This window comes from Bombyx mandarina, chromosome 09 (assembly GCF_030267445.1).
Source record: "Bombyx mandarina strain Sakado chromosome 09, ASM3026744v2".
Lineage (NCBI taxonomy): Eukaryota > Metazoa > Arthropoda > Insecta > Lepidoptera > Bombycidae > Bombyx > Bombyx mandarina.
The window spans coordinates 9,379,851-9,395,461 of record NC_143216.1 but is presented as its reverse complement, the minus strand read 5'-3'; the positions used below and the strand labels follow the sequence as shown (position 1 = coordinate 9,395,461).

Genomic DNA, 15,611 nt, shown 5'->3' with positions numbered 1-15,611 from the left:
GAGAGAAGATGCATGTGACTAGGAGATGTATGGAAATGGTAGTGCAAGGTAGAGGGGGAAGAGGTCGACCAAAGAAGACATGGATGGAGTGTGTGAATGACGATATGAGAGAGAGAGGAGTGAGTGTTGAGATGACGGCTGATAGAAGAGAATGGAAGAGAAAAATTAGCTGTGCCGACCCCACGTAGTGGGATAAGGTGGAGAAAAAGAAAAAAAGAATGTAAATCTATTATATTATTATTATAATACTAGCGACCCGCCCTCGCTTCGCTTCGGAAACATTAAAACACACATGAAACCAAAAAAATAAAATATTTTTTTTTTAAAAAAAAGTAGCCTATGTTCATCAGGGACAATGTCGGCTTCTAATGGAAAAATAATTTTTCAAATCGGTCCAGTAGTTTCGGAGCCTATTCGAAACAAACAAACAAACAAATCTTTTCTCTTTATAATATTAGTATAGATATACTATTTCTATCATGAAGCAGTAATGCGTTTCGGTTTGATGGGCGGGGGAGCCGTTGTAACTATACTGAGATCTCAGAACTTATATCTCAAGGTGGATGGCGCATTTACGTTGTGGATGTCTATGGGCTCCAGTAATCACTTAACACCAGGTGGGCTGTGAGCTCGTCCACCCATCTAAGCAATAAAAAAAAAAAACTGGAAATAAAATATGATTTTTATAAAAATATTTATTGACAACAACTTAGTCACTATTATTTGTTTCAACTTAACATATTATGTATTTACAAATATTACAAATTAATTTAAATAAATTCCCTACGAAAATCTTACACTAATTATTTTTATCTTTGAGATATAAACAGTGAAAATGCCATTCAGAAAAATTCTATACTTAAAAAAAGGGTTCTGGAGTCTTCAAAAACAAACTGCTAACCAAAAAGGTACAATAAGCCTTTTGTACTAGAGGTGAATATTGGACCCGGCAATAAGGGTCTCGGTGAGGAAGTGGTGACAGGTTGTTTAAAACTAAAATAATAATTAACTATTTCTCTACAAAAAGAAATAAAAAGGTATGAGATTATGCATGATATGATACCTATACATATTTTCATTTTGTGTATACCCTGTTACATTTTTCAATGAATAAATTGATTTATCTAATATTTATTTCGGGAAATAAGTTTATACAATATGTACATTAAATTATTGTGATGTTTGGAATAAAAATAGTGAATATTTGTGCTGGTGTCTAATCTAGAAGTTCACGAAGTAGCCAGGATACCAATACCTAGGTAAGCTTTGCTATGTATGCAGACCTATACCTTCCTTAATGAGTCTTTCTGGTGTCCATTGTCAAGTTATATGTAGACCTAAGAGCCGTTAGTGTGGGTAGTAGGGTGTGGGTGTGTGTGTGGTCGGAGTCCGTTAGTGTGGCCCAGCTCTACTGTGTCAGAGTGCGGAGTCCGTTAGTGCGGGCCCGCTCGACTGTGTCAGAGTGCGGAGTCCGCGAGTGTGGGCCCGCTCGAGTGTCGGCGTGCGGAGTCCGTTAGTGCGGGCCCGCTCGACTGTGTCGGAGTGCGGAGTCCGTTAGTGCGGGCCCGCTCGACTGTGTCGGAGTGCGGAGTCCGTTAGTGCGGGCCCGCTCGACTGTGTCAGAGTGCGGAGTCCGCGAGTGTGGGCCCGCTCGAGTGTCGGCGTGCGGAGTCCGTTAGTGCGGGCCCGCTCTACTGTGTCGGAGTGCGGAGTCCGTTAGTGCGGGCCCGCTCGACTGTGTCAGAGTGCGGAGTCCGCGAGTGTGGGCCCGCTCGAGTGTCGGCGTGCGGAGTCCGTTAGTGCGGGCCCGCTCGACTGTGTCGGAGTGCGGAGTCCGTTAGTGCGGGCCCGCTCGACTGTGTCAGAGTGCGGAGTCCGCGAGTGTGGGCCCGCTCGAGTGTCGGCGTGCAGGCGCAGCAGGTGTGGAGCCGCAGCACTGAGTGAGGGCCCGCCAGTGTAGGGCCGCTAGGTGTGGTGTCGTTCGCAGTGTCGAAGGGTATCGGTGAGGTCTCGCAGCAAGGTGGCGGCGGCGTGTAAGGCGGCCCGCAGTACCGCCGGCTGGGTGCTGCAGGCGGCTAGTTCGGCTCGCCGAGCGCCCTCAGCCGCGTGTCGCCACACAGAGCCGCCGGTGCCTGTCTCCAGTTCACTACTGCCAGTTTCCTGCGAAGAGTGGACCACAGTTTCTATTATAAAAAAAATCGATATTTTATTTATTTATTGTTCAATATTAGGTTAACACATATACTCGTATGCTATAATAGATATATTCTAATTGAAAATTAAACTCACAGCAATATTAGTGACGTCACTTTTGTTCTGCACAGTATTGTTATTGTTCTTGACATTGGCGATGAGTTTCTTGAAATTGTTTTTGTTCATGATGATCTTGACAGCAGGTCGACCTGCCTCCGAAGATACTTTTGGTTTATTCTTCACTGGAATGACTTTGGATGGAGATATGATTTTTGCATTCGGGGGCAGTTGGACAAACTTCACCTGGAACGGCAATGGTCGATCGGTTCGCAGGGAGAGGGAGAGAGATCGAGAAGTGGGAATACAAATTGTCAAAAAATGGAGTTACAAAAAAACTAACCTGCATATCATGAGGATTAATAATTTTCTTGATAGGGATTTTGTTGTTGACCATCTTGTTGAAGGTGAAGATCTTAACTCCCGGGGCCGGCGGCGACTTAACAGGAGTAGCAGTCAGCAGCACGCCTGAGCTACTATTGGCTGGCTTTGACCCTCCAAAGGGTTGGTTTTGGGGCTCCGTGCTTTCTTTCAGCATTAGCTTACCGGCATCTGAGGATATCAAAAAGTGAATATGGCGTCACAGAGGAAAGGTGTCAATGCTGGTGCATATCGGACAGTACGAGGGTCCGCCCGCTCTGCAGCGCGGTGAGCAGCGTGGAGCCGCGGCACTAGGGGGGGGAGAGGTGTCAGTGCCGGTACATACCGGACAGTACGAGGGTCCGCCCGCTCTGCAGCGCGGTGAGCAGCGTGGAGCCGCGGCACTGGGGGGGGAGAGGTGTCAGTGCCGGTACATACCGGACAGTACGAGGGTCCGCCCGCTCTGCAGCGCGGTGAGCAGCGTGGAGCCGCGGCACTAGGGGGGGAGAGGTGTCAGTGCCGGTACATACCGGACAGTACGAGGGTCCGCCCGCTCTGCAGCGCGGTGAGCAGCGTGGAGCCGCGGCACTGGGGGGGGGAGAGGTGTCAGTGCCAGTACATACCGGACAGTACGAGGGTCCGCCCGCTCTGCAGCGCGGTGAGCAGCGTGGAGCCGCGGCACTAGGGGGGGGAGAGGTGTCAGTGCCGGTACATACCGGACAGTACGAGGGTCCGCCCGCTCTGCAGCGCGGTGAGCAGCGTGGAGCCGCGGCACTGGGGGGGGAGAGGTGTCAGTGCCAGTACATACCGGACAGTACGAGGGTCCGCCAGCTCTGCAGCGCGGTGAGCAGCGTGGAGCCGCGGCACTAGGGGGGGGAGAGGTGTCAGTGCCGGTACATACCGGACAGTACGAGGGTCCGCCCGCTCTGCAGCGCGGTGAGCAGCGTGGAGCCGCGGCACTGGGGGGGGGAGAGGTGTCAGTGCCGGTACATACCGGACAGTACGAGGGTCCGCCCACTCTGCAGCGCGGTGAGCAGCGTGGAGCCGCGGTCTGGCGGGAGGGGCGCGATGCCGTGCGCACGCAGTATGGCCGCAGCTACACTGCGTCTGTTCTCCGTGCTGTTCTGTGAAACACATTGCAAATTTTTTAGACTGTTGGTAGGAAAACAAACATATTTATATCATTTTCATAAATAGAGATAGTCATCAAGGTTAGGAAGTGGTCGAAAAGTATCTCTCTGGGAGTTACATTGTCAACTCGCTCCACAAATCCGACATATTTTTTTTTTATCTCCATGAGCCTGATAGCTAAATCTGGTTTAAGGTGTGAAGGGGAGGCAGACCTTCTACTTGAGCTCTTCGTCTCCAACTCGACTATGGACGACGGACGAGCCACCTACGTAGTGATAATCCCCTGCATCAATAAAACCCCAGAGTTTCGTATTTGGATCTCCAGTGGTTGGGGCGACTCAATTTAGTACAATCTAAACGCAGCGGCGCTCTGGTGCCCCTGTGGGGTGGTCCAATGGCCCACTTCTCGGGTGCTGTGCGGGCTGCCAGGTGACCAGTAACCGACAGTACGGCTTCCGTCCGCGAGCTGGCGACCTCCGCTGCGCTGTTTATTGATGACGGGGGCATTAAGTACGGTTCAGGAGATAGTAAGCATTTGCGTTAACCAGAACTCTTTAGGTCGGGTCTCCAACTGGCTATTGTATAGACAACCCTGGGAACTTGGGGAATCACCGAAATTCTGTCTTTTCTCTTGCTGGGAGTGACATTCAGTAGCGGACTCACTTCTAAGGTTCTTAATATAATATTATGTACACATAAGGTGTTAATTGCTCGGGGCACGTGCAAGTTTCCCGAGCCTGTGTTACAAGTTATCCCGGTCACCTCTACGTTATCCCTGTTATCTATTTCGATCTTGATTGGCTGTTCCTGCGGGGCGCGCTCCTCGCCTCTGCCGCTGTCGCTGCGCCCCGGGATGTCTGAAATAGATTACAGCTTTGGAATGGATTCATCTATGACCTCGTGTCGGTTGGAGTTCCGTTAGTTGCTCTCGCGGGCCCGGCGCTGGAGCAGCTGCGGACGTCCAGCTCGAGAGTGATCGGAAGCAGCATGCAGAGGTGCCGCGGGTCGACGCATGCTAATGCTGGAGCGCCGCGGAGCAAATTATTTAGCAGAAGAGGTACAGTAAATAAACTATTTAGAAATATGTATGTTTCCTCGCCGCCACACGACTGACTTACTTTGGACCGGGTCGAAGTTTATCTGTGGCTGCGCGTCTTGATCCACTGACATGCTTTGTTCTGCAACAAGAACATAATTAAAGTATACTTGGATGGAGATGGATGTATATATGGAATTTATACGACATTGCTTGGTTTTGGCTGGGACCAACGTGTTTTATTCTACTGATAGAAATTTTTGCCAAATCTACTCTGCTCCGGGCCCGCGGCCGCCTCGCCGAGTGGGTGTCACGGTTGTCACAGAAACAATGATGTAATAATTTTCTTTGTCGTACTCAATATCATATATTAGGAATATAAGTACTCGTACAGTGTACAAATCTTAAATATAAGTGTAGAGCGTTTAATAGATGTTGTAATTATACGACAAATCCTACAGTTGAAGACAGTGTTGTTCGGTATCTACGAGACGGAGCAAGTGCGGCAGGTTCATGTATGGGGGCGGTGCGTACCGGTGACGAGCGCGTCCACGGAGTGCGCGGCCTCCCGCTGCTTGAGCGCGTCCTCGATGAGCGCCAGGATGTCGGCGCGGCTGGCGGCGGCGGCCAGCGACAGCGGCGACTTGTGGAACTTGGACAGCGCCGTGGGGTCCGCGCCGCCCCGCACCAGCTCGGCCGCCGCGCCCCCGTGCCCGCGCTGCACCGCCCAGTGCAGCGGCGTCATGCGCAGCATGTCCCTGCGCAGCCCGCCCACTCGTTATGTGCCCTATGAACTGCGGCAGCTCGTTTACCCACGTGAGAATTACAGACCAGCCATTGATCTGAAAATGCGACATCGCGCTCGAAGGTTCAAGATTTCGATAGCCATTATTGGTATCAATCTCCAACTGAGTGACCATTAAGCACAAGTGGGTTTTGGTGCCAATAAAAATTTATAAATTTAAAAGGGGTTAAAGAATAAAATTGCCGTTTTATTGTAATAGGTACTTCGAATTGACATAGAACCTTCATGGTTCGAGATTTCTGAGTGAAACTTTTTTCAAATGGTACCTATGATGTATAGGATGTATATGTAGGTGATTTTTTAATACGAGTTCCGACGCGAAACTAACGCTCCAGAAACAGCTCGCAATATCCATGTTGCGTTTGGAGGTGATTTTGGTTTAAACGCTTTCGTGATGGAAATTTTGATTTGAAAAACGAACCACGTGGAAGACCGCCCCTACAATTAATGTAAATTAGAATGAATTAAAAGAGATGGTGGAAGCCGATCGGAGCCAATTTACCCAGATATTAGCGACATAGTTTAACATTACCTTACCACCAATATTGATTCATTTATGTCAAATCAATAAAAATAAAAATAATGGGTGCATCATGATTTGACTGATCTGCAGAAAGAAACGCGTGTTGAAACTTGTGTTGCCTTGTTAAATCGATACAGAAATGAAGGAATATTGGATCGAATTGTGACATGTGATGAAAAGTGGATTCTTTACGATAACCGTAAGCGAAAAATGCAATGGGTGACCCCAGGTCAAAGGCCGCAACAGTGTCCTAAAGCAAAGCTTACCAATAAAAAGGTAATGGTAACTATTTGGTGGTTTCAGCACGGTTATTATGGTTATTGGTTACTTTACTATAGCTTTCTCCGATCTGGCCAAGCAATAACGGCAAAAGTCTACAGTGCCGAACAATGATAACAAAACTTGCAGAGAAACAGCCCCGACTCATGATTCGATCTTCACTATTATTGCTCCATGATAACGCGAGACCTCATACAGCACAGAAACCGTTTTAACTCTACAGGAACTGCAATTAAGAAACCATTCGTATTCGCCAGACCTTGTTCCAAAGGACTACCATTTTTTTCGTGATTTGGACAATTTTCTACGTTATAAAAGTTTTTTTCCTGGAAGGCAGTACAAAATTTTCACACAGTTTGTAGAATCTAGATCACCAGATTTCTATCGCAAGGGCATAAATGACCTTCCTATTATATGGCAGCAATGTATAGATAATAATGTTAGATAGTTTAATTAAATAAATATATCAAATGGAAAAAGAACGAATTTCAATTTTTCAGTGCAAATCGGCAATTTCATACTTTAACCCCTAATATTGATTTTGTTGAGCAACGGACCTTTCGAATTAAAGGAACATTTATAATTAACTACTATATGTAATATATTTGCTACAAGCGCCGAACATAACAACACGATTAATCTTTGGGCCGCGAGGACACTTGACCATCACAATACCTAGGTCAGAAAATCCAGGGGCTACAAAATCTACAGTCATTAATCGCTCATATCTTATATCTTTAAACGAGCAATTCTTGTATATATATATATAAACTGAATCTCGGAAACGGCTCCAACGATTTTCATAAAATTTAGTATACAGGGGATTTCGGGGGCGATAAATCGATCTAGCTACGATTTATTTTCAGAAAATGTTGTATTGTTCGTGTTTGGCGAATAGTAATACTATTTTTCTTAATTGAAAGCGACTAACTGCTTTAAAGACACAACAAGATGGCGTTATCAAAAAAAAACCTCGGTGAAAAGCTCGGTCATCATCTAGTTACATCCAATACTAGTTCGTACCGCGGTCTCCCCGTCCTCCCCGGCCTCCATTACTGCTGCTTGTAACTTTGGTGTACATACAATTGGGCAGATTATCTGAGGCCAGTGACGTAACTGTGAAGGAGCACGGACCTGCAGTCGACCTGGGCGCCGTAGCGCAGCAGCAGCGCGATGACGTCGGCGTGGCCCGCGTAGGCGGCCAGGTGCAGCGGCGTGCGGTCCACCTTGGTGCGCGAGTCCCGCGACACGCCCGCGCGCAGCAGCACCGCGCACGTCTCCACGTGGTTGCTGCTGGCCGCCAGGTGCAGCGGGGACGTGCCTAGCTGCACGGGAAGTCTTTGTCTGTCTAGGGGCACCGGCAAACGGCTAGCCCACCGAGCGGCAGTATTGCTCGGCGGGACTACGTGCGTGCGATCTAATGTTGTTGTTCGAGACTTGCATATACAGGAATAGTTTGAAAGCGCCAAAATAAATAAGTTTCTAGTATTTGGTATATAAATCATCACTGGTAACACAGTTTAACACACACACTATACAATACAATTCACACTTCATGCTTTTAAGGTGCTTTATAAAGAATCTATTTAGGAAATTCCGTGTCGCGCAGCGATCTATTTAGAGGGCTATGCTCGGTATTTCTCTACGAGACCGAGTCAGAAATGAGGAGATCCGTAGAAGAACCAAAGTTGCTGAGAGAGCCCGTAGGGTTAGTAAGCTGAAACGGCAGTGGGCAGGCCACATAACGCGAAGATCGGATGGTAAGCGCAGTGTGGGTCGACCATATATCAGATCGATCGACGACGTAGTGAAAATTGCTGGGTCACGTTGGGTGCAGGTGGCCCGGCCGCACTGGAGAGAGACCTATGTTCAGCAGTAGACAGCTATAGGTTGAGATGATGATGATGATGATGATCTTGTATATCCATTACTTTGTCCATAATTTCGTGAAACCTTGACTTTGATGTTACGAAAGAAATAAAAATTTGACTGTACATTCTTAATGATTGGCTTTGTGTCTGCATAGGCCCGTAATTATTTTCTGGAACTTTAAAATATTCCTGTACAGAAACTTATTTCGAATTTGTCATCAGCGCGGTTCGTGTTTTGGCTGTATTATATTTGATTATTCCGTTCGCTACAACGACAAGTAATAGCAAACTCACCCAGTCAGTAGTAAAGGGTGCACCTTTGGCCATGAGTTCTAGTACAGTAGTAGTGTCGCCCCCCCGCGCCGCCACCAGCAGCCGTCGCCCCAGCTCGGCCCCCGCCCCCGCCCCCCCACGCCCTGACCCCCGCGAGCCCGCTGTCACACCCGTCACACCAGAACGGACTACTGTATCGCCCACCGGACACTGAAATGAGAAAAGCCTTATAGTGAAGGTTGATAGCGTTTGAATTTCCCTGCAGAGTGAGAGAGCATTACGGCTACCGAGGACGTCAATGTCTACGTGCGTTAATTCTAGATTATATGCTATAACTAATTATTATTTACTAAGCCAAATGGTTAGATTAAAGACGACACGGGTCACACAAGTGGACGGTCATTTACGCTGCCACATACGGGTGTCTTCTGTGTAAACTGCAGAAGTGTAGTGTGACATTGAAACTCATTTACCTTACAATAATTATAGTTTATTTTAAGATCCTATTTATCTACATCTAATCAGAAGTGAGTCCTCCTCGGGTATTGTAATTTCTTTATCATCTACGTCGTTTCTATTGCTATTATCACCCCCATGTATCTCTTGGGGTGAGTGTATTGGACAAACTTGTTGTTATTAAAATTTTGCGTTTTTTTATGGCTTAGATGGGTGGACGAGTTCACGGCCCACCTGGCTACCGGAGCCCATAGACCTGACCAGGTAAATACCGCCACCCACTTTGAGATATCAGTTCTAAGTCTCAGTTCTATAGTACAACGGCTGCCCCACCCTTCAAACCGTAACGCATTGCTTCAGTAGGCAGGGTGATGGTACCTAATTATGCGGACTCTCAAAACGCCCAGTAATTACGCATTTTTTTCTTTTTATATATTCCTTTAAAACAATTTAGTAATATGTAACCTCATCATCCGGTAGGCCGTATGCTCGTCTTCTTTTTATTTTTTTTATTGATTTTGTAGGCAGACGAGCATACGGCTCACCTGATGGTGAGTGGTTACCGTCGCCCATGGACTTCAGCAATGCCAGGGGCAGAGCCAAGCCGCTGCCTACCGACGCCTACAAGAGCAATAAAAAAAAACTGTAAATGGGCAAAAGATTTTGACTTACTGTGGTAATAATTTGTGGACTAGTCAACTGCACAACTACATCTTCGGTGGTTAAATTTGTGGTCATCATTCTTCATCTGAAAAAAATCTTTAATCTTTACAACTTTACATAAAATTACAACATCAAATGGGAGAATTCAGATAATTGGTATATTAACATAATTCACTTAGTGTATAGTTGAACTTGTCCCATCATTATATATTATTAATAATATTATTGCTTATTATATTCTTAGTCTTATTACCTTACCTTTAGTATTACTTAGATCTCTCCCTCCCTTCATACCCGAAGGCAATATAGCTTCTTGGCAGAAATAGGCAGGATGTTGGTGCCAATTAGTGCAAGCTCATTATATCCTATACCGTTATTAACACCAGTAAATGTATTATGTGTATACCGAAAATCTGATGATGCCCTGAGCTGCCCTTTATAACAGCCTCAGGCAGAAATTGGGTGATATCATTCTAAACTAATAACCAAAAAAATTGTTGGAGGCTATTATTTATGAATTGAATTGATACAAAGCTCAAGTGAAATAAATTTGCACAGGAAAATATTATCCAACTCCAAGGAATATTTGATTTTGTTGAAAATCATAATCTTCTGTTTTAAAATGTTTAAAAATACTGTTTGATTAAGTACAACAAACTTAATTCAAGCAGGTATCATTGCGAAAATATCAGCTACAGGAGAAAATTTTGGTATTTATTGTGATATACACGCAGTACCAGTACACTTGTTTTGATGACCAGAGGAACATAGTGAGGCTACAATAGAATAGTTATAGTTCAGTTACTAAATGTTTTAATTACTTCATATTTCATACTATTATAGCTAAAAGATAATTGATTTCAAAAGCAAGATAAATTCTTACTTCTTCTTATAAATTTATTTTTAACATTAATAAAACCCATTAAAGCCTGTTTTAAATCATAAAATACTATGCCCATTAATGCTATTATTGCAAGTTATTTGCAAGTTAAATTAGCCCTATTTTGCAAGTTAAATTTGATTGATAATTTATTAAATATCTCTTTAATATTTGTGTGGTTGTGTGCACATAATAGTACATACTGTAGTTTGTTGCGTTTCATTTATTTCCAATCTGTTTCAGTGTCCACCTACACACATATACATTGATAAGCTAATAATTACTTCGTTTATTTAGAGTATAATCATTAGTAAATTTTGCATTTTTCAGGTTCTTCAGATTGTTTCCAACTTTAGTTTTCTAATTTACTTAATTTTTTATCCAAATATGGTTTCTGACACGTTGTTTTTAAACACAATTGTAAATATTTAGTCTTAGTTAAATTGACTACCTATTCTGAAAATCATTAACAAAGTTTTATTAGGTACGTTGCAATTGGCGCTTTTTTATATTTTATTGATCGAAACGACAGGATGAGGATGTAAAAAGTTCTACGGTGCCATGCTTTTCGACAACCATAACACACTTCCTTTTCCTGTCAAAACGGAAGTCTCCAATTTTATATTCGACAATATTGGCTGCAAGTAAATCATATTTGGCTTACCAGTTTGACGCCTTCTATAGTGAATTAAATGTAATTAATTATAGCCACATACTAAATTTTTTACCAAAAAGTACAAACGTCAACAAATTTCCATATATTTATGTGAAAGAAACCATCTTTTAACTACCGCGAAAATAAACGTCAAAGTCATTTTGACAGCGAATTGAATTTAGTATTTGTATTCATCAGTTAATATCATCAGACTAATAGAACGGCTATGACAAAATAACAATGCATTTTGTCCTTACTCCGTTAAAGCTGTACACACATAAATGTTTAATGTTACTTTAGGTTTTTTTAGGTTATGAAGCTTGCTTTAATGTTGGCATGTCTGTTAAGGGCCGTTCAAGAAAACCATAGTATGTACCGGTAAAATGGGGCGATTAGGGATTGAGAGGCGAATCGGGAAAAAACCGGGAAAATCTTTCGACGCTCAATATAAGTTTTATATTCGTTGCAAAATCTTCCATTTTTTGTAGTTTAATAGTAGAATGTTGAAAGCTCACAAAACAACTCTGAATATGCATGATAATAGCTGCTAACTTATAAAAAATCGCGTTTCAAATTAACTTCCTGTGGTGGTAATTATTTTAGTGCTAGAAACTTTGCTCTCTTTTATTTATTTGATAATAATAGAAGACGACTATGATTTATAAACGTTATTTAGTGTTTGAACCAGCATATATATTAAAGGTAAGTCTCAGTTGTTATTGGTTTTAATGTATTTGATTAAATAAAAATACATGTAAAAATCTGTTTATTTTTGGGGATATTGGGGACGTCTTAGGTACAAATAACAACGAAAAAGGGGTCAATTGGGATGAGAATACGTGAAATGGAAACGACCTAAGTATAAATAGATACAGGTTTGTAGGGTTGTCTATGTAGTTATAACAATATTTTTTAAATTTGTTGGTAAAAATCTGGTTTATTCGAAGCGAAATATTGAATAAGTCTTTAGTTGAAATAGATAAGCAATTTAATATAAGTAAGTCGATTTTGCAGAGACATGTAACAAGATCAATGAAATCTCAAGGTGGACAAAAATGTCTGAGTAATATATTTAATATTTGAATAATAAATATTTAATATTTGTTCAGAGTGGGGGTATTCATCTGATTAATCCATGGAATAACCGACACACCTAATCTCTTAACCCAGATAGAAATATCAGCACTGTCGATTGCACCTATAATTGAGGTGATGTCTGCCATGTACTTTTGTCAGTTTTTAAATTTTTTTTATTGATGATCACTTTGTTGGTGCAACTAAATAAAAAAATAATTTAAAACTATATATAAAAATAAAAGTAGTGCCAACCCTAGCAAATTTCTCATTTCGTCCCAATTAACCGCAATTTTCGGGTAAATAGGGATTACACCTATTTTTGCATTTTTTGCTTATACTGGAATACTAGTTGCATAATTTTAAATTAGACAACAAAGATGCCCCCAAGACTCAATCATTTTGATCCTGATATAGCATTATATACATCAACAACTACCTTAAAATTGCTCATAAAGTTGGAATTTGTCCCTAATCGCCCCATTTTACGGTACCTACTAAGTTCGAATAGACCTTAGGGGCCATCCATAAAGTACGTCACACGTTAATGGGGAGGGAGGGTATCACCGAAGTGTGACATCGTGTGACAAGGGGCATGGGGGGGTCAATACTTTTGTGACGTCACATGTTAAAATTTAATAAAAGAGTGGATCCAAAGTCTATGGACACTCGATAATTAAGTTTTTTATCTTTAATTATTGGAGTTTACTCCTTTAGAATCGATTTACATATATAGGCCCGGGGTATGAAAATTATGGGGACCAAAATCGTACTAGCATGTCACACGAAATGCGTTATGCGCCTAGCATGTCACACGAAATGCGTTATGCGCCTGATTGGCTCCTGATTGCGTGATGCGTGCGCGCGCCAATCAGGAGCCAACGCGCGGCCGCGTTATCGCAGGTGACGCCGGGCTGCTGCGCCGGCAGTCCGCCACAAAGCCTCGTACTGATCGCGCGTTTCTCTCATTATTGTATTTTCATATATTTGTTAGTCGTTTGTTTTGTGTCTCGTTAATTTGTTAATAATCTGTTGTGTATCGTGTTGTCGTAATATAGAACTATTTCTCGTATTGTTTCGTTTAATTTTTTATATCCAGTAAACTCCAGTCGTGCGTCGGAGCGGACACACACACTTTTTAATATAATTAATCGTTTATTATTTTCTAACTAGTCGTTTGTTTTTTCGGTTTTATGAAATGTTGGACTTTATGTTGATTTTATTAGATTATTATTTAATAAAAATAAGTAAAAAATGAAAATAGCTGTTTTCTCTCGATTATTTTTAAATACATACATAAATTTAAAAAATGTGTGACGTCACATCAGGAGGGGGGGGGGTTATAAAAATGTGACAACCTGTGACAAGGAGGGGGGGAGGGGTTCAAAAGTCCTAAAATTCGTGTGACGTACTTTATGGATGGCCCCTTATGTCATGTTGGATCTAATCGTTAAATATTCATTTACAAACTATGAATAATAATTTGTTTGGCTTGCCACAACGGACAATAGACATATTTTCTAGACATATTTTCATTATACTAGTTCAAGCCCGTCACTTTAATGTTTTTATAGGGATTTTATGACCTGGTAACTAAGACCTTTAAGTCAAGTCTTATTATAATTGTAATGAAAGCTGTTGTATGTATAATATGATAAATAATATTATGAAATGAAATGAAGTTGATTAATATGATACATTGCATGAAAATCTTACAATAAAATTCGCATGTCAAATAATGACAAAGCATTCACGCTGGTTTTAACTTATGTATTATCTCATTTTCACTATGCTTAGCGAATAAATGATTTCTTTCTTTCTTTCTCCTCGCGTTCCCGCTAAAAAGTCCTCACTCTAAAGTAAAAATAATTACCCATAGACAACATCATGTCGTCATAGATTATGTACCTACCTAAGAAATTTGAAAATTCTTCCTCACATCAAATATATAGAGGTCGGTAGTTACTACACTAACTTTTAATAGGTGTACTAATGTGAGTGAGATATAGGGAGAAGTTAAATGAATTATTTATTTATTTATTTATTTATACTTTGTGCACAAAACAAAACTTGTACACAGGCGGACTTAATGCCATGGGCATTCTCTTCCAGTCGACCATAGGGTGGTGCAGAGATAATGCATGGTAGGTGCATTGACAAAAGAATAACAAACACAACAACAAAACAAAAAAAAAAAAAAAAGAACAAACTCAAAACAAAAATCTTCCTTAAAATAACATCTCAGTATTATAGAATACACATACTACAATTCAATATACCTATAAATAAAATAGTAAAATACATACATACACATAATTACACACAATAATATACATGTAAAGTAATAATATATAAATACACATGAAAATACACAATTTAGTATTATAGTTAAGAATGGCTAAAAGTAAATATATATAATATAATAATAATAATTGAAAAATGAAATAAACTAGTTTGGAGATGATTCTTCCAGTTTTTTGTGGATGTGTTCGCGAACTTTGAGTTTAAAAGTAAAGCGATTGCTGATCATCCTGATTTCTTTGGGAAGCGAATTCCATAATATTATGGACTGTACAAAGAAAGAAGAATGTAAAAAATCTGAGCGATGGATAGGACATTGTAAGAGACGATTATGTGAAGAACGTAGAATTTTCTCATGGCTTGCGTTCAAGTATCTAAAATGCGATTTTAAGTAAGAGGGTGAGGAGGCAGAGTCCAAAAGAGAAAACAAGGTAGTAAGCGCTCTCTCCTCTACGCTGACGGATCGGTAACCATTTCAGACGAGTTCGGTGCGCGGACACATGGTCATATTTTCTAAGATTGAAAACGAATCGAATGCAATTATTGAGAAGGCGGTCTAGTTTGTTGAGGAGATCTGCATTCAGGTCATAGTAGCACACATCACCGTAGTCTACCATAGGGAAAATTAAAGTCTGCACAAGCATGGCCTTTACATTCGATGGTAGCATATTTTTTAGCCGATAGAGAGATCGCAAGGTCCTGATGACTTTTTGACTAATGGATGTTATTTGCGCTCTCCAACCAAGTGTAGTGTCAATGTGTAATCCAAGATTTTTCACGTTTCGGCTAAAGGGGATGATTATGTCATTGAAAACAACAGGCGGCAGCTTAAAATTACTGATCTTACTCATATTTCGATGGCTACCAACAATTATCGCCTGGCATTTGGTAGGATTCACCGCCAGACCAAACCTATCGGACCAATTTTTGATTGATTTTAAATCATTGTTTAGTTTGGTAATAGCGTCCGATATGTGATCAACATCGGTTTGTGCGTACAGTTGTAGATCATCGGCGTAAAGATGAAATGCACACCGTAGCTCAGGGGTGAGAA

At 41.8% G+C, this 15,611-nt stretch overlaps 1 protein-coding gene across 5 annotated transcripts; it reads right to left on the bottom strand.

Annotated features, from left to right (window-relative positions):
• Positions 1 to 680: 680 nt before the first annotated feature.
• Positions 681 to 12,773, bottom strand: Atac3 (Ada2a-containing complex component 3). Of its 5 annotated transcripts, none has more exons than XM_089729849.1 (11): positions 12,755 to 12,773; positions 9,657 to 9,732; positions 8,550 to 8,738; positions 7,519 to 7,709; positions 5,312 to 5,535; positions 4,860 to 4,919; positions 4,504 to 4,598; positions 3,605 to 3,734; positions 2,594 to 2,802; positions 2,290 to 2,496; positions 681 to 2,160 (listed from the first exon to the last, which is right to left on the bottom strand). In XM_089729849.1, exons 2-11 carry the CDS (start codon positions 9,723 to 9,725, stop codon positions 1,966 to 1,968), a joined length of 1,569 nt encoding a protein of 522 aa, XP_089585975.1. In that variant the 5' UTR covers positions 9,726 to 9,732; positions 12,755 to 12,773; the 3' UTR covers positions 681 to 1,965. The 5 variants fall into 5 exon arrangements, with proteins under 5 accessions (XP_089585975.1, XP_089585974.1, XP_089585971.1 ...); XM_089729848.1 differs by having other exon boundaries at positions 12,751 to 12,769; XM_089729845.1 differs by lacking the exon at positions 12,755 to 12,773 and adding an exon at positions 11,192 to 11,522.
• Positions 12,774 to 15,611: the final 2,838 nt, after the last annotated feature.

What these genes read in the sequence shown, in the direction of transcription:
- Atac3 (XM_089729849.1), bottom strand. Translation starts at nt 9,725, where the DNA reads ATGATGACCACAAATTTAACCACCGAAGATGTAGTTGTGCAGTTGACT. An exon ending in GTCCACAAATTATTACCACA is followed by an intron (nt 8,739 to 9,656) that starts GTAAGTCAAAAT and finishes TTCTCATTTCAG; the next exon opens with TGTCCGGTGGGCGATACAGT. An exon ending in AAACTTCGACCCGGTCCAAA is followed by an intron (nt 4,599 to 4,859) that starts GTAAGTCAGTCG and finishes AATCTATTTCAG; the next exon opens with ACATCCCGGGGCGCAGCGAC.